Source organism: Micropterus salmoides, unplaced genomic scaffold (assembly GCF_014851395.1).
Source record: "Micropterus salmoides isolate LMB-PRFRI ecotype aquatic unplaced genomic scaffold, ASM1485139v1 Ms_hic_scaffold_5, whole genome shotgun sequence".
NCBI classification, from domain to species: domain Eukaryota; kingdom Metazoa; phylum Chordata; class Actinopteri; order Centrarchiformes; family Centrarchidae; genus Micropterus; species Micropterus salmoides.
In genome coordinates, this window is record NW_024044237.1 from 24,433,772 (window position 1) to 24,461,220 (window position 27,449).

The 27,449-nt window shown below is 42.6% G+C and overlaps 1 protein-coding gene across 1 annotated transcript in view; it reads right to left on the minus strand.

Annotated features, from left to right (window-relative positions):
- Positions 1–27,449, minus strand: part of diaph2 (diaphanous-related formin 2) — a 434,333-nt gene that overhangs the window by 164,737 nt on the left and 242,147 nt on the right. The window contains exons 20-22 of the mRNA XM_038699417.1: positions 27,259–27,353; positions 5,153–5,254; positions 2,737–2,976 (exon numbers count right to left, since the gene is read on the minus strand). Of these exons, the coding sequence (XP_038555345.1) occupies positions 2,737–2,976; positions 5,153–5,254; positions 27,259–27,353 (437 nt within the window). The remainder of the gene's footprint in view (positions 1–2,736; positions 2,977–5,152; positions 5,255–27,258; positions 27,354–27,449) is intronic.

Here is a 27,449-nt window from a genome sequence, read left to right on the forward strand (position 1 = left end):
ATGCAAGTGGTTCTTGTATGAGGCCCAATATGTCTGTTTTTGAGTCATATAACGGATGTTTTTAAATTCTTAACTACCATGCATATTTTAATTTGTTTCAAGTGTTTTATCGCAATACAGATATTATTTGAAAAATATAGTTAAGTGTTTTGTGCTAGCCAGACCAGATGTTCACCTTGCTGCACATGTGTGACCAGGCTGGCTCCTGGAAGATTTGTTTGTCCTTGGTGGGATGAGGGGCTGTAGTAGAGGGCTGAAGGTGGACGGTGAAGGTGGGTCTGCCTATGCCCTTCTCCTAGCTGCTCATTCCCATCATCAACCTCCCCCTCTATGATGAGCCCATTAGGTACCCTAGACCTGCCACCCAGGGGGCCATTTACTTGACTTACCGAAGTGAGAAAGCAGATTTTTTTTCTTTTTTTTTTTTGTCCATCCATAATGGCCCAATCAGCCCCCTGAGGCATTACCAGGCTCTGCACTGACACTCCACACTGATTTAGTCAGCTTGCAAGAATACCAAAAGCACCATGGATTAACCATACCAAATCCCTTCCACATTTTCAAGATTGCTGGCTCAGGCAAGTCTAGTTACAAAAATTCAAAGGTGTACGACCAGGCGCCTTGCATGCGACGCAAGATTCATCATTTTGGAGCTTGCACCCTCGAGTCAGGGACACTATGTTGAAGTTAAACCTTGTTTTAGGAAAAATCATATTTTGAGTGTTTTGACATGACATGACTGATCCATTTGAGATGATCATTTAGGATAGAGCTGTTATTGTCCGCTCATAAAAGCTACAATAAATATTCTCACACTGTTGCCTATGCTACACAAAACAGTGCCAAAGCTACTTTAAAGACAACAGAGCCCATTTTTTGGCTCTTAGTAAATTCCTAGTTTGTTTGCATGCTGTTGATTTAGTAGATATACCTCTTTTGCTGGATATTTATCCTGTAAGCAGTTGGCATGAAAGAAAGCTGAGCTTCTAGGGCAACTTGGCTGATGTTTTTAAAACACTGTGCATGTGGCCAGGTTTCAAAGAGGTTCTTTCTTCATAATTTCTTTTCCACCCCCATAAGATGTAGGGAAAAGAAATGCTCATGGAATCTTCAGATATCAGGGAACTCTCAAAAATCTTCAAAAGAACTTCAAAAAGTGTGTTTGTAGAACAAATCTATGAATTTGTAAAAAAAAAAAGAAAAGAAAAAACGACACAATTTCATTGTGCATATAAAACAACTAATTGTGAAATTGGAGACTACATTGATCTCTTATAAATGGATTGGCTGACAAAATGTGACCAAATACAGGTAGACTATACACATATGCAATTTTACAGAACACCATCCCCTTGTAAAAATGGCCTATCCTGATACCATATCAGTATATCACAATATACATATACATATATACGTGTGTGTGTGTGTGTGTGTGTGGCTGAACAGTGGCATGTACTACAAAGGGAGTTTAATCTACTCAGATTGAACTCCGTGTTATCAAGGAAAATCAGGGTTAACAAACTCTGACTGCTTAGTTGGTGCACCTTCGCATAAAAGGGGGCATATTCTGCTCTGCAAGGCAGAGTTTTTTCATAACAACGCATGCTCCGTACTTTCCCTAGAAGAATGCCTGATGATAGTGTCAGGATGTGAGGAGAGTAAAAACACATTAACGGCTAAATCTAACACTGTGGCCGCGAACGACGCCAGTGAGGCTTATTGGCAGTGGCAGAGAGTAAATTTGTAATTATCTTCACAGTGTTCTTGTTTGTAATTATCTATTTAGTATTTTATGGACTCTCCTTTTATGTGTAATGTGATTAAGATGTAAAGGTACAACTTCACATAAGGTCCATTGTAATAAAAATAAAAATTGGAGCCAGCGGAGAGGGGTAACAATCCCAAGATTAATCAAGTAAAAAAACTTTTCTCTTACTTTATAGTCATGGCTTTATGAGAGAAACTTCACTTTGCAAGGCTGCAACATCACACACACACACACACACACACACACACACACACACACACACACACACACACCTCTGCCGTGCATTATGCATGCAGTGGAAAGTCATATTAGACTTCGCAATCAGATTTAGCAATGAGGAAATACTTGTGAGTTTAACCCACAATCTTCTTTAGAGACTTTGAATTGGGCCTATTCAGAAAAAATCGCCAGAGTGATTTGGATTTTTTGTGACTTTAATTTCAGTGAATTTCCGATTTAAGGAATTTTCTTCTCAGTTTATAAACCTCCAGCCTGGCTCTGTATTTTTTGGAGACGTCAAATTAAATATGTGAACACACTTACGATAATTTATTCATCTCAGAAACTGGCCCATTATTTAATTAAGATCTCCTTAAAATCATCAGGGCTGCAGGGCTCCCTGTATGAAAGTAATGCTGTTGTGTTAAGAATAATTTCATTTCAAGCTGCAACCCCAGTGTCAGGATGAAATATAAAGATATTGTATTAAGTGGTATGTATTAATAGCCTACTTCTCATTATTAACACTGGATACAGATGTGGTGTGTCGCATACTTATACACCTCGAGTTATCCACGAATATAACCTGCTCGGAGCAGTTTAGAGATGCAGCATAAATTGCCATGGCAACAGACCTCTGGTGACACCTATGCACCTTTCAAAGTACAGGTTATTCGGGAAGTTACACCAGTTCATGTTTCAGACAGTTTCACAGCATGGTGTTCATCTGTGTTGTGTGTGGCGGTTACCTTGCAGAGGAAGCTGATGTTGAAACCAAACGACTGGGCATTCCTTGAGCCAGCATTCATGTAATTGCCAATCAGCAACACCAGCTCCAGGAGTTTGCAAAAACCTTCACTCTTCTTCACCTCTTCACAGGCAAATGTCACATTCATGATGTCTGGCCGGATGTTATTCACCTGCTCCTCAAACGTCAGCTTGAACAGAATGCCATTCAGGCGTGGTCGTAGGAGTTTTACTGAACTCATCTAAGGGTATAAAAAAAACTTTGGATACCAACAAATAAACATGGCCTAAAAGTAATTAGTTACATATTATGTGTATGTTCAGGGTAAATGAACACAGGTTCAGCTTATTCAAATTCACATTTTCTGCTTTCCACCTTTGTGGCTTCAACTCCCTTGCACTAAATTGGTGAACTTGCTTTAGTCAGCTCTCTTGGAAATCAATACTGAGAGCAATCCAAAATGAACACATACAACCACTGGTAGCCATTTTCAAAATAAACACGCACATTTGTCACATAATTGTGACAGTGACACTAACTGAACTTAATGATACAAGTTAAACACATTACTATGCATTAATATGTATCAGTCTATTATTTGTGTGATCAACCCTTAAAAATATATGTATTAAGTAAAGAACATCAGTTGATTATAAGCAAGTTGTGAATCACTTGACAGGAAAACTACAGTTGCAGGCCAGTGCACGATAGTCAAATAGTGTACACATATTTATGAACAAATGGCACAAAAAGCTTTATGTGATTAATATGGTTCTCAACCATGAATTCTGCTCCTCATTTTAGAATAATGAGTTCCTACTATAACTTTTAATAACTTGATAAAACAAGGGCATAAAAGAAATTCTATTAAGCTATACTGCCTTGCCATCATCGCCATGTTGAATCTCAAGTGTAATTACTGCTGCGACTAGTCTTAATGAACTGAAAATCAACCACCCTCTTTAGCAAATGGGAATAACCTCTTTCCTGCCTCCTGACTTTCATATGGATAAAGGAATCTCCCATTAAACAGATTTGTCATAAATAATAAAACAGCCTCAATCAATGCTTGTGGTCTTGGGAGTGGAATCATTGAAGCCAGAGAAAATAGGAGGGAATTAAAACAAATAGAGTTTTGGCTGTAAGATATGTGGCAAAGCAGCAACCACAAACAAATTCTACAGATTGCTGCATAATCCACTGCTTGGAGGCAACCTTCAGATCCAGCCAATAATATTTCATTACTACTCAAATGTAATTGTGCGTATGGGCAAGTTGTCTGTCAACCCCCCTCCATCCCACACACCCGAACAATCCCACCCACCTCGCTTCCTTGCATGCATGGGCATGTGCGCCACTTGAATTGATTTGTATTCAATAAGGACAAATCACAATGAAAGAGAGCATGTTGGTGACAGTTGTGGCAGACACAAACTTGAACATGGCTTATTTCCTATGGGAACTAAATAGCTCTGCATTGAGTAGCTGCTTCATCATTGGGGAGGTATATGATCACAAAATCAGTGACATCACGAGGGAAACTGGCACCCTGTGCTTCATTACATCTCCTAAAAGACATAGGCAAAAAAACCTTCAACAAATAAAAAGAACAGCTAGGCAGCTAGAGCACATCTGCAACCCTTGGGTCTAATTGAACACTTAGTAATGTACCTCTATGATTTTGCTGTAAAGTAAGGTTTAAAGATAACACTTCCTTTTACAGTTTCCTTAAGTGCTGGGTATTCACTTGGTAAATGGATGGCAAGAGCAGTTAATTAAAAGGTAATCACAGCTGTAACTATGTGGAAAGGTCAGAACAGCTTGATGATGTAATCTCCTTCTTCTACAATTGATTTACAGTACAACTATGCCTTGCCATACTATTCCTGGAACTATTCCTGTCCGGTGAAAATCCAGTATCTTTTGATGACTGAAAAAAAGACAATTGAAGTGTTCTTTGCTAGAGTCAAAAGTGCTTAAAAAAAAAAAAATAGAAACCTAGCCCCGGTCATTCGGAAGTTGGGTTACCATGCTGATTTCTTTTTTATTAAACATGCCCTTTATATTATTAGATGTTTTAATTAAACATTAGTGCAACTCTTGGGATGCATTCTTCTAAATTATACTTAGCACTGCTTAATTTCCTGGCCCCTTGCTAAACTGCTGTCAAAATCCAGCAGTCCCCCACAAAAGATTGTGTATACAATAATGCTGGAGGAAGACAGACAAAAGTGTAAAAGTGCAGTGCATGTGTGTGAGTCTATATGAGGTATAGAGAGACAGAAAGCGTGAGCAAAATTGAATTTCTCAACTGTGCATGCTTGTACGTGTTTGACTATAGCAGACTGGGAGAATGATTGTGCATACTGTGTGTTTCTCTTGGGGCGATCCAGTAGTCACCAGGAAATTATACTCACCACAATGCCAAACTGCTCTGACTCCACTAGCTCTTCATATTCACCCTTTAGTTCCGCCAGCGCATTCAGCTCTTTCTGCTCTGGTAGGTTCTTTATCAGGTTCTACAAACGGGAGAGCAAACATAAACAAACACACACACATAAATGTACGCACAAACACAGAGAGAGAAAACTACTGTTAATGCAAATCTCATTTTCTGTCCAAGTCAGGATAAAAACCACGTCACACACAAGATTGGCAGGCTACCATACACAGTAGGAAGAAAAAAAAAGAGTCCCTACAAGCAAGGCTGCTGAGTGTATTCAACTTATCTGGTTGGCTTAGAGTTAGGGAAAACTAAATAACTACAGTTCATTGAGATCAGACAGTACAAGCATTAAACTAGTATGTGCCTGTGGAAGAACCGTGGAAGAACAGGTACTTGCATGTAAGGTATGTCATACATTTGTATATTAATACAGATTATATGGGATATGTCCTTAGGGTTCTACCAGAAAACATTTTTTCATCTTATATATGTATCTTTGTTACAACAGATTTCATTCAGAATGCATAGTGGTTTGCTGATTATCTGGTAGGAGGATAAGTAGATAAGGTCACATAATTACTGCTCACATTGGCTTTTTATTGTGACAGTGGTGACCCTTAGCCAATTACCAAACATGCCAGGGACCTTCAGATAACTGACCTTCTACTGCGTAATCCACATCTCCTTGCAATTGAAAAAAATGCATGCAACAAGTTTGTCATTAATTTACTACTTTTCTGTTGAATTTCCCTTGCAGGAGCAGATGATGCTGCTAGTGGTGAGGTTGAAGATTAAGATGGAGATGAGGAAGATAATGGGAGGGGCTGTGTTTTCTGTAAATGTTAATTGTTTGTGTGAAGGTCAGCCAAGTTAATAAAATTGACCACAGCGACTTTCACTCTTTTTCTGAGAGGAGGAGGAGAAGAAGAGGTGCCCTTTCCCAGGTCTTCACAAAGCTTCCTTCCTCATTAGCTCCCTAAATGTATTCAGCGATAGCAGACTGGCACAGGGTCACGTGGCCAGATGGGAGCCCAGACGGGGAAAACAGAGAGTAGACACTGCTACTGGGCCACAGGCCTGGCTGACCACTCAATAGACCTCTGCAGCTATCGCAGGCACCGCTGCCAGAGTCTACTGCCCACTAATGATGACATCTCTGTCCTGCCCTCAGGGAATTCAGCAATATAAAAAGTAAGCCATAACGCAGGCCTGGCATTCCTGTTTGGGAGGTAGCCATTATATCAAATGTTGCTTGCTTTTTGCTGAAGCTCCAATTAGGGTCTGCAGCAAGCAATGGTACCATGATAATGAGGGCTTTTGATCATATCAGCAGAAGCAAAAGCAAAGATTGTTGATTATATAGAAAAATAAAACACATGTTTGTGTAATTGGATTTGTATGGATGGATTTACATTGTTAAGTTAAATGATGACTGGGCACATGGTTTTCCTTTTTTGTCCCTTTTTGGTTCAAAACAATGGATATACTGTATCCAACTCAAAGCTAATGTTGCTAATTATTCACTCTTGACCTTTCATAAGGAAACTCCTCTTGATGTTGTTTCATAAACCTGGTGACCTTTTTCATGAAGAAGTGGCCAAAACATCATCGCAGGTTCTGGGTTTTAAGGTATGTTAACTATTAACTGAAAATGATTGACGTTAACAGACTTGATAATAATTATTTCTATGCAGTCAATAAGTCTTAAAATGCGTATTAACTAAATATAAATGTCTCAGTAAAATATAAAGATTGATCCTATCCAGAGTAATGTGCGTGCAAATATAATAATAAAACTCCAAGTGAAAAAAAACCTACCAGTCTACCATCACAACACAGTATATCAAATTCTTCTCTTGAACTCTAAGGGACATTAGTAGCTGGATTAGTAATACAGTTCTCCTTGACAATGTATCTTTGGTCCTGATGGAATGGCATCAACACAGCAGCAAACCTAATTTCTAATACTGAGGTAAATCCGATTATTTAGCATGTTTTTCTCTGACATTGCTTCCTGAGCAAAGAAGAATAATTATTGGTATGTTTTCACCCTTGAACAATTTACAGCAGCTTTCAAATTGAGTTGAGTCTGGTTTGGCATAGTTTAGACATCAAGGAAAAGTTTCCTTAGCAGAGTTTTCGCTGGTGAATGTATTTCATCCAATTTCTAATATTGATTCTTTCCTTCTTCAGTAAAGCTGTGCTTTTAATACTGTCAGTTACTTAAGCATGCAGAAATCCATGGTGACATATAAAAACATAAATACAAACAGAACTAAAACAATTCATTAGATGTGCCGTTTCCAAAGTGGAGGACTTTGTTATTAAATTAGGAGTGGGTTTAATGTTTTGAAAGAGGTGAAATCGTTCAAGATGCCACAGTCGAATACATCTGAAAAATACAGACAGAAGACTAGGTAATAGAAAGTAGATACCACCTTGTACTTGTCATTTCATATGTCTGTCATCTTGTTAATTATTAGAAACCCCATAGAGCACAATTGACACAAAGGCTGCACCATATGTGTGGCAATGTGGGAGACTGGGCGATGATGCTAGGCCAGACTCCTCACCGCAGGCCACCAGACACACACAGCAGTCTAGGAGAGATTACTGGAAGTATTCTAACAACACTACACATTCATTTACCGCCTTGGGCGAAGATGAAGGCACTACATATCAGCACACTTGCCAAGATACAGCAATCCACCAACAAAACATCAACAGCAAAATGTGGTTCTTCAGGTTAAAAATTCATAAATCCCGCTATGTATTTCCTTGTCAAAAATAAAATTTGTGTGTCTGACAAAATTATGGAAAGGATCCCTATAGAAATAGACTTTTTTTTTAAGGAGTAAGATATTTTGTGTTAAGCAGAAACAGTAGCTACATCACTTTCGTCAAAGCCACCAGACTCCTTGACAAAAGATTTTACCTCGCACAACACGGGAGTTGCTGGTCTACCACTGCCTTGGTGGATTAGTTTGTGTTATTGAGTGAATTTGGTGTTTTAAAGGGTTAAAAACACCAACGTCACACAATTACACAAAAAAACTGGAGGTAAAATTATGGTTTTGTCTAGGGAGTCTGGTATGATATAGCGACTGCTTCTTGTTAAACAAAAAAGAATATTACTTTTTAACTGGGTATGTCTCTATAGAAATCCTTTCCATAATCTTGTCAGACACTTGTATTAACAATATGAGCCTATTAATGGCAAAACACGCACTTTAGTGGAAATATTTTTACTGTGCACCATTTCCCGCAAGGACTACATTAGGACTACTGTTCAATGCTGCCGACTGAAGCACACTCACTCATTAGTGGACTGATTCCCTAAGAATAATTGTCACAATAAATCACAGACAACAAAAACATGGAAATATAGGGTCCAGGTTGAAAAATACCTAAGTTACCCTTAAATGTGTCAACAGAAATTGTACATTGACTGCACCCCCGTCAAAATACAAGTCAAAATGTGCAACCAGTGTACATGGATTCATTTTCAGTGCTTTTCCAATAGGTAGTTTTATTTTCCTGTTTCCTCAGAAATGCTCTCTGGGTCTGTGCATTCCAGTTGCCCCAAAAACAATTGTAATGGCCTTCATTTCTAGATATATTATTTGTCTGCTGACTGTCACAGTTCAAGTACTGTATATTTTTATGCATATCTTTATCTGACGCTCAAAAACTGCCATTTATAAATTCTGGTTGTGATCATTAAAATATCCATTACGTTTCAACTGTCAGTCAACCATGTGCCGAATTTGATAAATCAGAATTACCAGAGACAAGTGCAATAACACATGCACTAGCACAATTTATTTCCATCAGTGCAAAAACATGTGAATATACAATCCATGCCTGTCTGTCAAAATGTGTTAAATTTTAATTCAAAGAATAACCATAACATCAATGTGCAGAAAATTGTTTTTTGTTGTTATCCTATTCTGAAACAGATTAGGATATCATTGCATGTGATACTCAATCATTTATTATAGATTTAAAGGTACAGGTCAACTCAAGGACTCAGAGAGAACCTCTCACTGTTGTTATACACTCTGCTGTTTCCCAGTGTTTATATACACAGAATACAATATAAATAATCAATCCATCGTCAACCGCTTATCCTGCGTACAGGGTCGCGGGGGGCTGGAGCCTATCCCAGCTGACATCAGGCGAAAGGCGGGGTACACCCTGGACAGGTCGCCAGTCCATTGCAGGGCCACACATAGACAAACAACCACTCACACTCACATCCACACCTAAGGACAATTTTAGAGACACCAATTAACCTAGCCTGCATGTCTTTGGATGGTGGGAGGAAGCCGGAGCACCCAGAGAGAACCCACGCGGACACGGGGAGAACGTCTTGGGTTACGTATGTAACCCTGGTTCCCCGAGAAGGGGAACGAGACACTGCGTCAGTTACGACACTATGGGAACGCCTCTAGGCGAAGCAGGTCTGAACGTGAATGAAATCACTCCAATCCTATTGGCTTGTTGCTAGAACGGTAAGGTGTGACGGAATAACCGGAGGAGTATAAAGCACACCTGTACACACTCATCATTAGCTTAAACTATGAAGCAGGCGCTTCAGGCGGGGAGAGAGGTGCGGCGGGCCGACGCAGTGTCTCGTTCCCCTTCTCGGGGAACCAGGGTTACATACGTAACCCGAGACGTTCCCCTTCGAGGGAACTCGAACTGCGTTGGTTACGACACTATGGGAACGAGATACCCACTAAACCGTGCCGAAAACCCCGCCTGCCCCAGTGTGCAGTAAAGTGGCACGACTAAGAGGAGAGCACACGAGTGCCAGGTGCCGAAGGAAGGTCAAGACTGTAAAACCGAATGAATGTGTGCGGAGTGGCCCAGCCAGCCGCTAAACAAACATCCTGCAAAGAGGCCCCGGAAAGGAGGGCTCGAGAGGCCGCCATGCCTCTGGTAGAATGAGCCCTCACAGCCACAGGTGAAGGCAAACCGCACACCTGATAGGCCAGGGAAATAGTCTGAACAATCCAGTTGCTAATAGTATGTTTGGATGCAGGGAGCCCGGCCCTGGGAGACCCAAAACACACTAGCAGCTGGTCAGCCTTCCTCCAACGGGAAGACCTCAGAGTGTAAATACTCAGTGCTCTGACAGGGCAGAGCAGATGAAGTCTCCCGTCCTCCGCCGTCACATGAGGTGGAGGATGAAATGCCGGCAGCACTGTGGACCCTGCCGCACAAGAAGGCACTTTAGGGATGTATCCTGAACGAGGGTGCAGGATAGCCCTAATATTCCCCGGGGCAAACTCCAGGCTTTGCGGGGAAACCGAAAGCGCTTGGAGATCCCCCACCCTCCTCAGAGAGGTGATAGCAAGGAGAAAGGCCATCTTGAGGGTCAAGTGCTTAGCCTCAGCTGACTCCAGGGGTTCGAAGGGGGCCTCAGCCAACGCCCCAAGAACCACTGCCAGATCTCAAGTGGGAACCTTGGACCGAGTCGCAGGTCTCATCCTCCGAGCAGCACGGAGGAAACGTACAACCAAGGGAAGTTTCCCCAAGGACCCCTCCCTCAGAGGGGTGTGGAAAGACGAAATAGCTGCCACGTACACCTTGAGGGTGGAAGGGGAAAGACCAGCAGAGAACCGGTCCTGGAGGAACTCAAGTACCTGAACCACCGGGCAGGTAACAGGGTCCACCGACCGCTCCCTACACCAAGTGGAGAAAACGCTCCACTTCAGGCCGTACATCCTCCGTGTGGACGGGGCCCTGGAGCTCTGGAGGGTCTCGACTGCTCCGGCTGTTAGACCCGCCTCTAGGTACTGTGCCCCCTCAGGGGCCAGACCCATAGTCGCCATATGGCGGGGCAAGGGTGAAGAACCCGGCCCTGCGCCTGGGACAGCAGGTCTCTCCTCAGAGGGACCCGCCACGGCGGGCCGTCCAGGAGCGACATGATGTCCGTGAACCACACCCGGGTTGGCCAGAACGGGGCTACGAGCAGTAGGCCGACATTGTCCTGGCGGACCCGCTCCAGAACCCCCGGAAGCAGAGCGACTGGGGGAAAAGCGTACCGACGTAGCCTCGGCCACGAATGTACCATGGCGTCCAGACCCAACGGGGCTGGAGGAACGAGAGAAAACCATAGCGGGCAGTGCGTAGTCTCTTGAGACGCAAACAGATCCGCGTCTATGGGGCCGAACTCTTCGCACAAGAGCTCCACCACTTCGGGCTGAAGTCTCCATTCCCCGGGCCTCGGCCCCTGCCTCGACAGCAGGTCTGCTCCCTAATTCTGCGCCCCCGGGAGATACATCGCCCTGAGCGATAGTAACCTCTGCTGGGACCACAGGAGGATCTGACGCGCCAGTCTGTACAGAGGGCGAGAGCGCAGACCGCCCTGGTGATTCAGATAGGCCACCACCGCTGTGTTGTCGGAACGAACCAGGACGTGGTGGCCTTGGAGATCGGGCAGGAAACTCCTTAGAGCCTGGAACACCGCCAACATCTCGAGACAGTTGATATGCCACTCGGATTGATGCACCTGCCAGGATCCCCTTGCAAAGAGGCCGTCCATGACCGCGCCCCAGCCCTTGAGGGAGGCGTCTGTCGGAATGATGGGCCGGCGACAAGACCCTCCCAGCATGGGCCCCTGGGACAGGAACCAAGTTTCCTTCCAAACTGATAGGGAACGAAGACACTTGCACGTAACCCAAATCAGACGGAGAGGAAAAACCCTTGTTCCTTAGCCACCACTGCAGGGGTCTCATGTGCAGCAGTCCAGATGGTATTACGCTGGACGCAGCCGCCAGGAGACCCAACACTCGTTGAAAGTGTTTTATAGTGATGGCGTGGCCTAACTTCACCCCTTTCACGGCAGCCAATATGGTGTCGACACGTGCCGGAGACGATTGTGCCTGCATCGTTGTCGAATCCCATACTACCCCTAGGAACGTAGTCCGTTGGGTGGGCGCCAGCACACTCTTCTTTGCGTTGAGCCTCAGCCCTAAACGCCGCAGATGAGCCAGAACGACATCTCGATGCCGAACCGCCAACTCTCGAGACTGGGCTAAGATGAGCCAGTCGTCGATGTAGTTGAAATCCGGATGCCCTGGAGCCTCAGCGGGGCCAGTGCTGCATCCATACACTTGGTGAATGTGCGAGGGGAAGTGCCAGGCCGAATGGAAGAACCTGATACTGGTAAGCCACACCCCCGAAGGCGAACCTCAGGAACTTCCTGTGAGAAGGACGGATGGAGATCCTTTAGATCTATCGTGACGAACCAATCCTCAGATTGGACGTGCGTCACGATGGCGGGGATGATGAGCATCTTGAACCTGAATCTCCTCAGAGACCGGTTAGAACCCGCAGATCCAAAATAGGGCGCAGCCCTCCGTCCTTCTTGGGGACTATGAAGTACCGGCTGTAGAACCGGCGTCTCTGTCTGGGGGGGGAGACACGTTCCACGGCCCCTTTCCTCAGCAGAGTACGAACTTCCTGTCCCAACACCGGACCTTGCTCCAGGCGGACCACAGTCCAAACCACCCCGTTGAATTTTGGAGGGCGGGTTTTGAACTGTAGTCGAAACCCATGTATGGCAGTGCGCAGGACCCACGGAGAAATGTTCGTCAGGCTCCGCCAATCCTCTGCAAAGTCTGCCAACGGAACCAACCCCTCGGGGCTGGTGGTCGGTGTCTCGTGTGATCTTCTGGTGGACCCCTGAAGCCCCATAACGGCAGGGGAGAGCCGCCGAAGATCCACGGTGAGTGAGTCTGAACGCCGCCTGACTGCAGACCCTCGGGGCAGGCAGTACGGCGTGGACTCGATGGTGGCAGGTGCGTCCTGAACGTGTAAACGGCGGGATAACATCACCCGTTGCCACGGCGGAGGGGACCTCGATCGGCCTCCGGGGGGGGTGGGGGGTGAGGGTGCGGGAGGGGAGAAAGACTCCCCTACCCCGGTCTTACCTGAGCTCCGTCGGGACTGGATGACAGTCCTCACATCGCGTCTCTCAGAAGGCTGAGGGTGAGAGCGCCGTCTCGCTGCCCCAGCTCCTCGGGGGGGCCCCCGAGAAGCGACACTCTGCTTCCTCTCCTCTCCGTAGGAGCTCGTAGAGGGAAGGGACCTACGGCTGGCAGCCTCAGCTGCCTTGGGTCCAGACCAGCGAGGGAGGTACTGGCGGAACGCTTCGCCCTGCGTCTAACGCTCCGTGGTTCTGCGAAGCTCCACCAGATCTTCCTCAGAGGGACCCCCCCTCTGAACCATCTCCTGTAGCAGGTCGGCTTGGTAGGCTTGAAGCACCGCCATGGTGAGCAAGCTCGCACCTGCCTGGCCCGCTGCCATGTACGCCTTCCCCACGAGAGTGTAGATGTGGTGCGACATGGCTGGAGGGTAACGCCGGCTCCTCCAGGGAGGACGCAAGTCGAGGGGAGAGATAGCTTGCAAGCGCATCCTCCACCCGAGGCATCCTCCCATAACCACGGTCCCTAACCCCCATCACATTACTGTAGTTCAGTGATCGTGGGTGTGGAAAGCCATGTAGAGAAGGGTCTGCCCCATGATTACTCAGTTCATCATGTAAATCAGGAAAGAAAGGCAGAGACCGGCGTGGAGGTGGCACGTGGTGCTTAAGAAACCTTTCATCAAGCTTACCACTAGCCTGTGGTGTCTGCTCCTCCTGTGGCCAGTTGATGTTGAGCTTAGCCACGGCTCTAGTCACCACCTCCAGCAGCACGTCATAGTCGGGCGCCGCCAGATGACGCCGCCCCGACACCCGGAAGTCATCGTCCACTACGCTGAGCACGTCCGCCTCCTCGGAGTTGGATTGCTGCAGCGTCTCCGGATCCAAACCGCGAGCGAGAGAAGCCGAGAACGGGCTCCCGAACGAGGAAAGGAAGCGTCGTAGCCAGTGGATGATGGTCGGGAAAAAGCCTCAGCCGTCCCGAAATCCTCCGACAGATCACGCTGTGAATCCCATGAGTGAAGCCGCCGGGCCGCCTCAGCGGCCGCAGGGCCCACACCACGGGGAAAACACATCCGGCCATCCTCGGAAAAGAGAGCCATGCTGTACCTCAGTACCCGCACGGAAAGGCTTCGCAACGGGCGCAGGCAGCCCCCTCGAGAGTTGCCCGGGCGTGCTCCATCCCCAAACATGAGACACACATCTCATGAGAATCTCCATCCGTGATGTACCGAGGGCAAGAAAAAAACACCTTCTGTACATCTGGTTGCCGGACATGCTGGTAGACTTCTTCTTCAGGTAAGACACACTGCTTGTAGGACTGGAGCTTTCTTCAAACAACATACAGAGCGCCTGCTGAATAAAAAAAAGCTAATGATGAGGTGTGCTTTATACTCCTCCGGTTATTCCGTTACACCTTACCGTTCTAGCAACAAGCCAATAGGATTGGAGTGATTTCATTCACGTTCAGACCTGCTTCGCCTAGAGGCGTTCCCATAGTGTCGTAACCGACGCAGTTCGAGTTCCCTCGAAGGGGAACATGCAAACTACACACAGAAAGACCGGGGTAACCGGGATTTGAACACCATGACCTTCTTGCTGTGAGGCGACAGTGCTAACCACTGTACCACCACGCTGCTCACAACATAAATAATAACTATAGTAAATATTTGTGAAATAATTCCACCACTGCTACCAAGAATATGAAAACGGCATGTACTTGAGGAATGGAAGTGGTGGCAAGGGTAAAGGAGAGTGTAAAAGTAGTTGAGCTACATGTTATGGTTCACTACACATTTGTAGAGGATGACGGTATCTGTAGGGCTTTCACTCCCATACTTTGATCTCGGCTGCTGTCAACTAGCTTCCAGTGAATTGAGTTCACAGTTTCACAGCATCTGTGAACCCATGCCAAGTTAATACAGTTTAAAAGGAGGGTATTAGACATGTATTAGGCATAAACTTAATCATGCAGTTTACAGCACTGCATGCTGTTAAAAAACAGCAGGTGCTGATGTAGTGCAAAGTAAAAATGCTCACTGAATTGTAACATTACCTTCTTATTTTTTAAGTGTCCAAATTTCTTTCTTTATTGTGTGAAGCAGGACTTGTATATCTACCACACCCACTTTATGATCCCTACACGTTAAAAATACTTAGAGCACAGAGAAGAATATTCCCAACAGTAATATAAAAATGAAAACCAAGAAAACTTAAGATGTAGTCTGAGACACATCAATCGATAAAGGTTTTCTCAGAGCAATAAAGTCTTTATTAAGCTGGGTTAAATTAAGGATGTCTAAAAGATGATCTGAGTAAACTGTGTTGCTCTACTAGGCCTATGGTCTACAGTACAACAAAGACAGAAGGGGAGCCATGTCTGTCATGTGCTTGACAAATGTGATTTTCTCCTATTAATTGATTTTCTTCTCAATTTTGGGAGACAGAGAAACACGTGGTATTGTGCCCATGGCTTGTGATGAAGAGCAACATGGGACTGCCATCTCCCCGCCGTGACACCTCAGCAGGCTCCCTTACCTGGCTCATGGCAAATCAGTGATGACTTCAGTTTAAATCAATAACAAAATAATAGACAGTCAACAAGACTTCTCAACATTCTGCAAGTCTTACTTTTCAAACCAATGCTTGACAGTTCCCAAAAAAACGCATTATGTGGAATTTCAAAGTTTTTTTGTGTTTTTTTTTTTAAAACTAAGCTTAAGAGTCAAAAGAGAAAAAAAAGTAACTTTGCACAATCGGTTGTGGGTGTACACAGCATCCATCTCAAACAAAAGGTTACTACCACAGAACTGCAAAGTGAATATGTGGAACAAAGGCTATCAAGCTGTGTTTTTGTTTACAAGAATGGGGAGAGTTTTGACAGATAATGCTCAGTAAAACGAGTGCAGTACCTTCCAAATTCAATAATTCTTTTTACATTTGGAATGATATGTAAAGCATTTACAATTACAATAAAGGTTTTATCCTCTACATTCAACCGCAACATTATAGGTGAATTTAACAAACAACAACAACAAATAGAAAATCTTGTCTCACAGGTAAATGTGTTAAACAATGAACGTCAGTCATACAGGCCGGTGTAGTCTTAAAGAATCTACACCCTGCCAAACCACACAAACACCTCAAATCTCACTATGAGCAACGCTACAGTGACAGGCTGACAGGCAACAAACTGGGTGTGACAGATTCTAAAATCGCATTAAACTAAATGAGAAGTGCAGTCTGACAGAAAGACACAAACACAGTGAGCAAGAGCAAAAAAAGGTTGAGAGAGTGATAGAGAGGGGAGGGATTAATTTGAGGGTTGGGGCTGGAAAACCTGACAGACTTACTGTGACATTAAATTTGTCTTTTAGAAGGAAATATGGAGGATTTATATATTTTTTTTTATGTGCACACCTGGGCACTTACACTTAGCATGAAAGGTGTGAAGCAGGATAAAGATGGAAATTCACAAGGTAAATAGAGGGTTCAGATAGACAGACAGAAAGAAGAAGACATACAGAGACAGAGAGCTAGAATTTGGTAAAGAAAGACAAAATAACAGAGAAGAGTAGGCAAACAGAGGCAGAAAAGAAACAAACTAAATAAAACAGAGACGGCAAGAGATGAGAAGAGACACCCAAACATGCTGTGAACTTTCAGATGAAATCTGCTTTAAAATGTAATGCACATATGATCATTTAGTGAACTTTGATACAACATTGTTGGCAATATATATGTATAACATTTGCTAAAAAACAAAACTGTCAAGGTGGAAAAAATTGGTGAACATTACTGCACTGCAATGAAATCATCTCTAATTTGTGAATAATCTTTTACAATGTCTCATACAGCCACTCTAATACAGTGCTAGTATATGATAAGACTGTCAATCAATGAAGAAGAGAGCTAGCATGCAAAACAGTAATAGAAATTAATTTGTTTGTGGAGTCTGCTGTCTGAGAACGTCTCTGTGAGTGATGTGCCATCTGTCACAGAAACAAAGACACTGAATTGGAGGGTGAAAACAGAAAACACATTTTTTACTCAGTTAAGAAAATACAGCACCCAATGTGCCTGAGGAGAAGTTGCATGGGCTCCAACTAATCAAAATTTAACTGTTGTGCTGTATTTTGCATGAACTCGCCTATCTGTACTCATTTAAGTGTGTGTGTGTGTGTGTGTGTGCGTGTGTGTTCTTTTAATCGATATTCAACCTGAGGACAGAGTACCTGGCGTGGACCCTGTGGCTGCAGATCAGCAGCGTGGTGATGATCAGTGAACACTACATGTACCACCTTGGGTCCAGGCCATCAATTTCTGAATACATTTGATATTGCACCAAGCTTTGCCTCTCTTTCCCCTGCCTTTACTTTGTTTATTCAACACTACTTCTTCTTTTCTGTCTTACCCCCCACCCAAAATCAGCATAATGTATTTCACATTTCATTGTTAAATTATTTGATGCAGAAGAGTTATGTGCTGTGTGCCAAAATACACCACAATTAAACCCAAGGGGAACCCCGTTTCTCCTGCTTAAGCTCTAATCCAACAGGCCCAATGCACAGCAATACTTATCGCCTTGCCCCACATGTGCACTTTTACACCATGCAAATGATGCTGAACAATGTGCCAGGCTGCAACAATCACCTGTTGTTGCAGCACAGAACAAAGGCTGGCAACGGGTACTGCCAAACCCTGCAGCCAATGGGCTACCACGTGTAACGATGGGAGCATGCATATGGATGAGCATCGTAGTGATCTGGGTGATTGACAAGAGAGATAAACAATAATAACAAGCAAGGCTTGTACAAAAGACGCTTCTGAGACCTGGCGGAAAGATTGTTACGATGGCGAGGTGAAGAGAAGTAGTGCGTAGCCGAAAGCTGACAACGCAGAGTTAACTGTGAGACAACCTAGTCAGTGTGTATTAGTATTTTTAGTGACACACTTTGTACTTTGCTACAAAAAAAGATGGGAATATCATTAGAGAGAGAGAGAGAGAGAGAGAGAGAGAGAGAGAGAGAGAGAGAGAGAGATCAGACAATAATTGGCGAGAATCCCCATGTGTACATTTCCTGAAAGGCCGAATCATATAGAGTTAATATAGACAACAAGGTACAGTCAGTTAGGCAGATATGGTCAACAAGTGCAAATATTTAAAGTTTATGTGGAAAGTTTGATGTGTTATGTATTATAGCCATTGCTTGTGTCCACATGGCATAATAGTAAAAAAAAATTCGCCAAACTCTTCCCCTCTCTCTTGCTACCTACTGTTGGACAGTGTTGTCATCCCATAAGTGAAGTGGACACTGTGGATGGTGCCAGTTCATAGCATGAACTCATTAAACACAGCCGCATGACCATCTAAGAATTAAAATCACATTCGTAAATTTAAATGAAATGACTTATGAGTGTGCATTCAAAAACAGCACATTTAATTTCCCAAGTAGGGAAGGCACAAATACACCGCAAAAAGCCTGTAATAACACCGTGTTTTTGAGTCATGATATTGTGGTCGTGGGAAACAACAACTCAGGATAGCTTCAGCTAAAATAAGTGACGTTAAATAGATAGTTAAATAGTTAAAAGCTCCGTAAGTTCCACTTTATTTGAAATGGAAATGCATGAAATCAACATGCAAAAGTGGGACTTAAGAGATGCTGTAAAATAACATGCAGGTAGGTGAGGGTCCTTCTGTTTCCATGTATCACCACTTCTACTGAAGTAAGAAATTCAAGGTTGAAATTAAATAAAAATTCAATAAGTTGGTTTTGGTCTAACCCATATGGTATAATATAACTACACAACTGTGCAACATGCCATGACACTAATTCCTGTTCAGCCATATTACTTTTATTACAATAAAAGTAATATGGTGTTATTGTATTGCATTGTATCATTTTGACTTCAACATAGATTCCCATGCTGAATCAGGATGTGCAAATATTGGTTTTATGTGTAAAATTCTACTGCCCATCCAGAATCAAAAAAATAATACAAATGTTTCCCACTGTTTACTTAAAAGCCCCGGTATGTCAGCCAATGAGTGCTCAAAATGATGTGCACACATTTACTCGTTAAGACATGCCGAGTTAAAATAAAAGAGTTGCTGGACACTTCTCTGCACTTCTTTGATATTCTCACTAGTGCATTTGCACACAACATAGGGCAATACTAATTACAAATGAATAGCAGCGGTGCAGTGTTAGTCATTAGCATTTCCTTTTGAAAGGGAGATGGGGTAATATAAAATACATTGGCAGACATTAAACATTAAGAAGCCACTCTGATATTCTGCAAAACAAGCCCCCAGGGCTATATCATCCGCTGACGAGAGTTAGCTTACCACACACACCAAAAACTGGGCGTGCTTAAACATTTAGTGATGACTCCCTCATTTCAAGCAGCTAGATCACATGGCATGTTGCGGGTAGGGTTGGGGAAAAACTGCAGCTCAGCAGCAGTCTACAAACTGTTCTTACTGTTTGTTTGAAATTAATCCTCAGAATATCTGTGGGAGTATATATCTATCTATGTCAATCCACTACTCTCTCCTCACTCTCTCTTTAAATACACAAAAATGGTTCAGGCCACTTTTGGCCTGTGGGCATAATCCTAATTTCAGTGTTACACTGTGTGACTTTTCATGATAGCTGGTTAACAAACAGTGAAGTGATGACATCAGTTATATTGGTCAATATCATTGATCCTGTTAACACGTATATGTGCTTTAAAACACGCAGATTGCTTGTGAAATATTTAAAACATATGGCTCTATAATCACGGAACACAGTTAAAGCAATACCATACCATACCAACTTTATTTGTTAAGCACTTTACAACAACCAAAGTTGACCAAAGTGCTGTACAGGAAAATAAACATAAACATATGTACAATTAATAACCATACAATAAAAAACATTCAAAGTAACAAATAAAATCAAGTAAATGAAGTCGACATCTTACTAGGTGTCAAAAGCCAAAGAGAAAAGATGGGTTTTAAGAAGGGTTTTAAAAACAGATAAAGAAGAGGCCTGCTTTACATGCGAAGGCAGATCATTCCATAGTTTAGGGGCAGACACAGCAAAGGCACGGTCCCCTCTAAGCTTATGCTTAGTTTTAGGCACAGTCAGGAGCAGCTGATCATCTGACCTGAGAGCGCGGACGGGTTTATAAGAGCGTAGAAGCTCAGAGAGGTATGGCGGGGCAAGACCATTTAGTGATTTAAAAGCAAATAACAGAATTTTAAAATGGATCCTAAATTGAATAGGCAGCCAGTGTAATGAGGCTAAAAAAGGGGAAATGTGCTCATGTTTACGTGTGCCAGTTATAAGACGTCCTGCTGCATTTTGTATCATCTGGAGACGGGTGATGGAGGACCCACTAACCCCCACATATAGTGAATTACAGTAGTCCAGCCGTGTAGTTATAAAGGCGTGGATTGCAGTTTCAAAATGTTGTCTTGACAGAATTGGCTTTATTTTGGCCAGATGCCTCAAATGAAAGAAGCTTGATTTGACAACAGCTTTGATTTGACTGTCAAATTTAAGCTCAGGATCCACTTTAACTCCTAGGTTTGTAATGCTAGGTTTAATATAGGGTGCCAAGGAGCCCAGATCTACAGGCGGGGTCCCAGTGGTGCCTCCAAAAACCATCACTTCTGTTTTTTTATCATTAAAATTTAAAAAGTTCAGAGCCATCCAGGCCTTGATGTCGTCGAGACAATTGAGTAGTTGTCCAACAGAGTTATCATTTTTCTTTTTAAGAGGTACATTAATCTGACTATCATCTGCATAACAGTGGAATGAAATGCCGTACTTTCTAAGTATGGAACCAAGTGGAAGCAAATACAAAGAGAAAAGTAGAGGGCCGAGGACTGAGCCCTGTGGGACCCCACACAAGAGAGGAGCAGAGGAAGATATAAATTCACCTACGCTAACACAAAAAGTTCGAGCCGCTAAGTATGACCTAAACCACTCCAGTGCTATGCCACTGATGCCCACCCACTGCCTTAAACGTGAAATCAATATTTCATGATCCACTGTGTCAAATGCAGCAGTTAAATCTAAAAGCACAAGGATAACACAGTCGCCAGAGTCAGTCGCTAAAAAGATATCATTAAAAACTCTTAAAAGAGCAGTTTCGGTGCTGTGCAAGGTTTTAAAGCCGGAATGGAAAACCTCTAGTATTTTATGTTCTTCCAAAAAGGCCAATAATTGACTGTGCACAATCTTCTCTAAGATTTTTGAAAGGAAGGGCAATTTGGAAATAGGCCTGAAATTAGCAAGAACTGACGGATCTAGAGCAGGTTTTTTAATCAGAGGTTGAACTAATGCATGTTTTAAAATTTCAGGGACCACAGTACAAGCTTTAGTTACAAAAACTGACTTAGAGTAACAAAAGATATGTGAATAGTTTCAACATTCTTGCACTCACCCCCACTTACATGACAGTCTTTCCACCCCATAATTTCTTTGGGATTAAATGCTGGTTTTAAATAGATACTGTAGGTTAGGTGCACAGGAAAAAACTTGTTTCCAAAAAGCTCAACAGAAGAAAATCCTGACAAGCCCAAAGGCATGAACTAGAAGTGGGTACTTTTTTAATGATGATGATTTACATGACTTTTTAAATGAAGTTACATACCGGTGTAGCAGAAGTCTGACTCGGAATAACTACTGATTTATATGTATATCTTGATTTAACTTTTGAACTTCAGTGGCCGACTTAATACAGCCCTTTGTGCTGAGGTCAATGTAGCGATGAGCTTTGATGTGACATGGTTAAATTAAAAATAGGCCACAATTGGACATCATGATGGAGGTAGAAAAGCTGATTAAACCATAAAAAGCTTATATTTGCCTGGGGGCATTAGAAGAGGGTACACATGGATTGTAGGAAATTTAAGAATTTGTAAACTGTAATCACAAAGAACAATTCCCTATGATGTGCCAATTAGGCAACTAGGGAACACAAGGTAGTCTAGCAGACGTATTGTACAAGAAAAATAAGAAAAAAAAAAAGTGGCAAGACAAAAGACGAAGCTCGGAGAGCTTGGAGAGTCTGGAGAGTACACTTGCAAAGCATTAATCTAAATTCCTGGAAACCAATACCACTTAATCCCTCCTACAGTAAGTAAGAAATCTTCCTAACGACGTCTTGGACACAGTTCCTCCCAGAGATTGCAAAACATGTGTAATACAACAATAACAACATTGTCAGCCACTTGTAGTAATTTAAAAATTTCCCAGGGACCTTTACTACAACAGAAAAGGGTTTCCTGCAGTGTTTTATCGTTAAAATGGGCCAGCTTAGTACAAGTTTTCAGCCACCTTGAAAAGGAAATCCCAACAAAATATGTTGTAATTGGACTGAAGCAAGTATTTTGATCTAAATCACAACAGTTTGAGAACATACAGTAATTTAATTGACAAATTTCACAAACAAATAGTGAAATGATTCAGTACATAAATACTTTACATAAATATTTCACTTTGAATGTGAACATTACTTAAGTAAGCAGAAACACTTCAAAATGTTCTCGTAATCTCTTATTTGTAGCATAATGATGAATAGCGTATCAATATATGACAATACAATAAAATATAATTTCTCGTTATTTACATTACTTTCCACTTCACATTACAGTTGCCGATAATTTAGCGCTGTCAAGTAATATAGTAATGAATACATCTAATAAGAGACGTATTACATCATATCAACTTTGCCAGTGAACTACTGTGAGCAACCACCTACCATACCAGTTAATTACACCATAAGCTATTCAAGTTTACAAGTGCTTATTAATAATCTGGCCATTGTTTGGCCTCCTTGTGTTCCATTGGCAGGGACTATAAGGGCATGGGACCAACTACCATCTTTATGCCAGTTAAGCCTTCTCCCCGGGGCAAAGAGGCTGTGAGGGACTTTGAGAAATTAAAACACTAAAGGAGAGTCAACTTAAGTCACACAGCAAGGTCACTGGCATAGCCACGTCATGATTTAAACAATGTGAGTGAGGTATAAGTATAAGCATTTAGCCAGGGTGCCACTAAATAGAACTAGGGGCAGTGGACGTCCTGTAGTCAGTGCCAAACTAAACGCAAACACATGCAACCAGCACCCTGAAGCGCACATGCCTGACTCGTTCCCACACAAACAAGGTCTACAAAACATCCCCCTGACGCTTTTGTTGCCAGCCAACAATAGCAATGAATAGCTTTGTTAGGCTGTCAACCCTTTAAAAGCAGACCTTTGCCAAGCTTTCTGAGGCCCAATCTGTTTTCACAGAGACAATGTTCAGTATTATTTTTCATTGTCTTCTTCATCTCATTGTTATAGAGGCTATGGTAGCGGGGTTGCTCTGATATAGTTTTGAATTTGATGAAGGTGACCTGATACAAAAGTGACCTCTGTCCACCAGCACTATGAATACTGTGGGGCAAGTGAGGAGGAGAGACAAAGAGCAAGAGAGAGATTGCATGCAAACATGTGTGTGTTTGCACTTGCACACATGTATTGGCTGGATGATGAAAGTGACAAAATTTTCCAGGGACTAGAAGACAGAGAAGATAACTGACACGTCTAACCATTTGCATGTACTATACGTATGTTTGTACGCTGGGTGCATGGGGATGAAAATAAGTGTAGAATTGCAAGGATTTATATGATGTCTGGATGAATGGTAAGAGCCACGACTGTCTGCCAGCATTCAGGGATGTGTACATCATCTCTGAGGCGCTGATGGGCCCTAATGCAGAATAAGGAGAGCCAATCAACTCCTATCTATCCACTCTGCCAGGGTGACACATTGTAGGGGTACTTCAAGGCCAGTGCACTGTCACATTCTGCTGACAAATCATTACATTAGACATGTCGACGGAGAAGGAAGATAATAAGATTGAGTTACAGAGTTTTAGATGCATTGTGAACACCTCCTGCTTCCTTGATTCCTTCAATTTCCACTGTTCCTTCCATTTATCAACTCCCTGCTTGCTTGTCACTCGTCTTTGCAAAATAATGCCAAGGCACAATTTTAAACTGAGCTGAGTTTTGAAGTGGTATATTTTCCTGTTGTATCAAGTGCTACGAGACCAGTGAGCCATTGTACTCCATCAGTTTACATGTATACAGGAGAGATTTGTGGAACTGCCAGGTTCATCACTGTACAGTTCATCACTTTCTCAAGGCTGGAGTGTTCATTAATGGCTATTAGTGTAAACTGATAAAATGCTAGGTCAGTAAGAAAAAAGCATGGATGTCAAACCAGCATTATATTTACCACAGTTGTTATAAAATATGAGTAATAAGATTTCACAACTGATAGTGATACCTCAGTAAAGGTTTTTTTTAATCAGAAACTACTTAGCATTTTGACATTAGCCATCACATTTGTCATGTTCCATTAATAAGCAACTTGTGCTTGGCAAAGCTATTGTTTATTTCTTTTGTGTGTGTGTGTGTGTGTGTGTGTGTGTGTGTGCAACAGGTGGCACCAAGCTATCAAAACTGTGAAAAGTAACAGCTAGAAGAACACACTATTAGTTAAAAATGGCTTAACAAAAGCATTATATGTTTTATCTTGGATCATATTTCATCTTATTTAAATAAGTTTCTTTCAATCTTTTCTTTTGTTTCCCATTTTAAATCCATTATTTTTTTTAAGTTAGGTGCACATAACCCCCGACTCATTCTAACATTAGTAACATGGCAAATGCATTTCCTTGCCCAAGCCATGCAGCCACATCTTTTTACGCTTTGTGTGTGTGCAGTTGTCCATGTGGATAAATGGTGATTGGCGTGTGGCTGAAAGTGGGTGGTGTAGAGTGATTAATCAGCATAATGAGTGTAGATGAGCACTGTGCAGATGGAGCCCACACTCAGGACTGTGTCACCCAGCAGGAAGTCTCTTTGCTCCCCTTCAGTGCCTGCGTATAGCTGTATAACTGTATTTCTTAGGCATGTTTCACTTGCTTCCCTGTTTAATTTGTGAGATCGCAGCTCATTTCTGCATGCTTTTGTTCAATATCATCTAACTCATATCCGAAAAGGATGTCTAAGTATACAATCAGTGGCATTTTTATACAAATACAATTTAGTCATGTATTAGTTTCACTTTTCTTTCGAAATTGTATGTCAATACTGTGTACATTCAGAAAACATGACAAAAACACAAATACAAAACCTGAGTTTTCTTTTTCTTCAAGAGAAGTAAAAGCCACCCTAGCAACTAACTTAAGATCAGTTTTCTGAAAGATAATATTTCATAGACAAATAATAATAAAACAATACTATCTTTGACTGATATTGCAAAGAAAAAAGCAAAGGTGCTAAAAAAGGGGGAATCACCTCCTTATAAGTCCTCCTCCTCCCAGAACTGCATGAAAACATTTCAAAATAATAATAAATAAAGTCCATCTTTGTCTTTAGCATCATTATCTAACCAGCAGTGACACACTTGCCAGATGTTGGCTCCTTCTGCACCGATAAGTTAACTCAGCTGGTCCTCCCGTCTCCCCCTGGATTTGGTGACATTAGCTTGGTTCCCAGATGCTTATGCTGACTCACACACTTGCTCTCATGAGTCTTGTTGAGCCTTCCTCTTTTTTAGCAGGCTCATTGCTTCACATTTAAAGAGGGAAACAGAAGAGGTACGGGGAGGATGGACAGGGGCGGAGACGAAATCCCTCACAAAGAGGTGCAAGCATGTGGCAACTAAAACATCCATTTTTGTCACTTACGCTATTGGTTCACAGTGAATATATTTTAAAATTGGGAACAAAAGGAACTTGAAGGTTACAGCAGATGTCTGTATCATAGTAACCATTATTTCCACTTTTCAAACTCTGGCTGTTGACTATTGACCAACTTCCAACAAAGCAACCGACAGCAGCTTGGTTTGTTTGATGGTAGCTGTTTGATGGTGGATGGAGTGGTTTACTTTTCATGTAACCCAACCCGACTACTGTAAACCAGTCAAACTATCTGTATGGTGCTGTGTGCAACAAGGCCTGGTGTGGATGCTGACCTGCTAGCAGATACACACTATTTCTACTTTGCTACGGAAAGGCTGAAGGTTGGAAAGGGTCAACACCTTAAATTTCTTTCTCCTTTACAAAGCAGAGGGGGATCTGCCATCTCATAACATACTGTCTATATTTTCTGCCAGATTGCCAGCAAATTAAAGGTTATCAGAGCTCAAAATAATAGTCCTGCAGGGCAGCTCTCTAGATAGGCCCCATCTAAATATATATTGCCTCACCACCTTTTACTAGTGTCTTGCATCCAAGCAGGTGGGAGGAAGCAGATTGGCTCTTGTGCAAGTGTTTGTTGATAAGCCATGTGGGAAAGGACATATATATCTGGTAAAGGTAATGTTTTTTTATGGATTTATTTTTACAAGGTAGGAAAGACCTCTGGACTTAAGCTTGAAAGCTTCACTTGAACGATGCCGCTGCTCGTTGGGAAAGAAAAAAAAAAATAACATTCTTGCAAACACTAATGCACGCAACATCCCATATCACAGCCAAGATTATAATGAAATCAAATCTTCCATTTGCTGCTACTGATACACCACCGATGTCTGGCTTGCAATAGAAACAAAAGACAGTAGCTGTGTTGGTTCTTAACACAAGGACAGTGCAAGAACTATCAGTACAACTGAGGCCCTACATGCAGCTTCACCTCAGATGCACTTGCCCTGCATTCAATTAATGCTTTCTGAGACAAGAAAAACAGAAATAAAATGGAACCAAAAACAAGCAGCCTTTAGGAAGCTCATCAATTATGGTTTAAGACAAAAGCAAGAGGAAAGGAGGGTGGAGTTGGGGAGCCTTTGCCAAGCCTTGTCCTTCATCATCCATTATAGTAAGATGAATGGGGGGTCTCTGTGGTCCACATGAGAATGAGGAGACTGACTTGTGCCAAAAACAGACCATACTAGGTTTAAAATGGAGTCACCAAGCTATTCACCAGACACTGAAATATAAAAATCTTCTTTCCATGTGAATTTGTAGAGAAAGTCAGTCTCAAACACACACAGACACACACACAGACACACACCTTTCAGTAAGAAAAAATATGTGTATCGTGTGTGGGAGTCAAAAAACTAACACCACGCTGAACATCAGTCTTACCTGGATGAGTGATTCGCTCAGTCTTTCCTCGTCTACCTCCAGCACAATGTCCCGGATCTCTTCATAAGGCAGGCGGAACGAGCCCAAGAAAATTGCTGTTGTGATGGAGAGAGAAGAGAGTCATTTCCTCTCCTTTTTTTATTAGACTGCAGGGTTCAAAAAGACATTTCAGCACTCATCGCTCCTCAGAC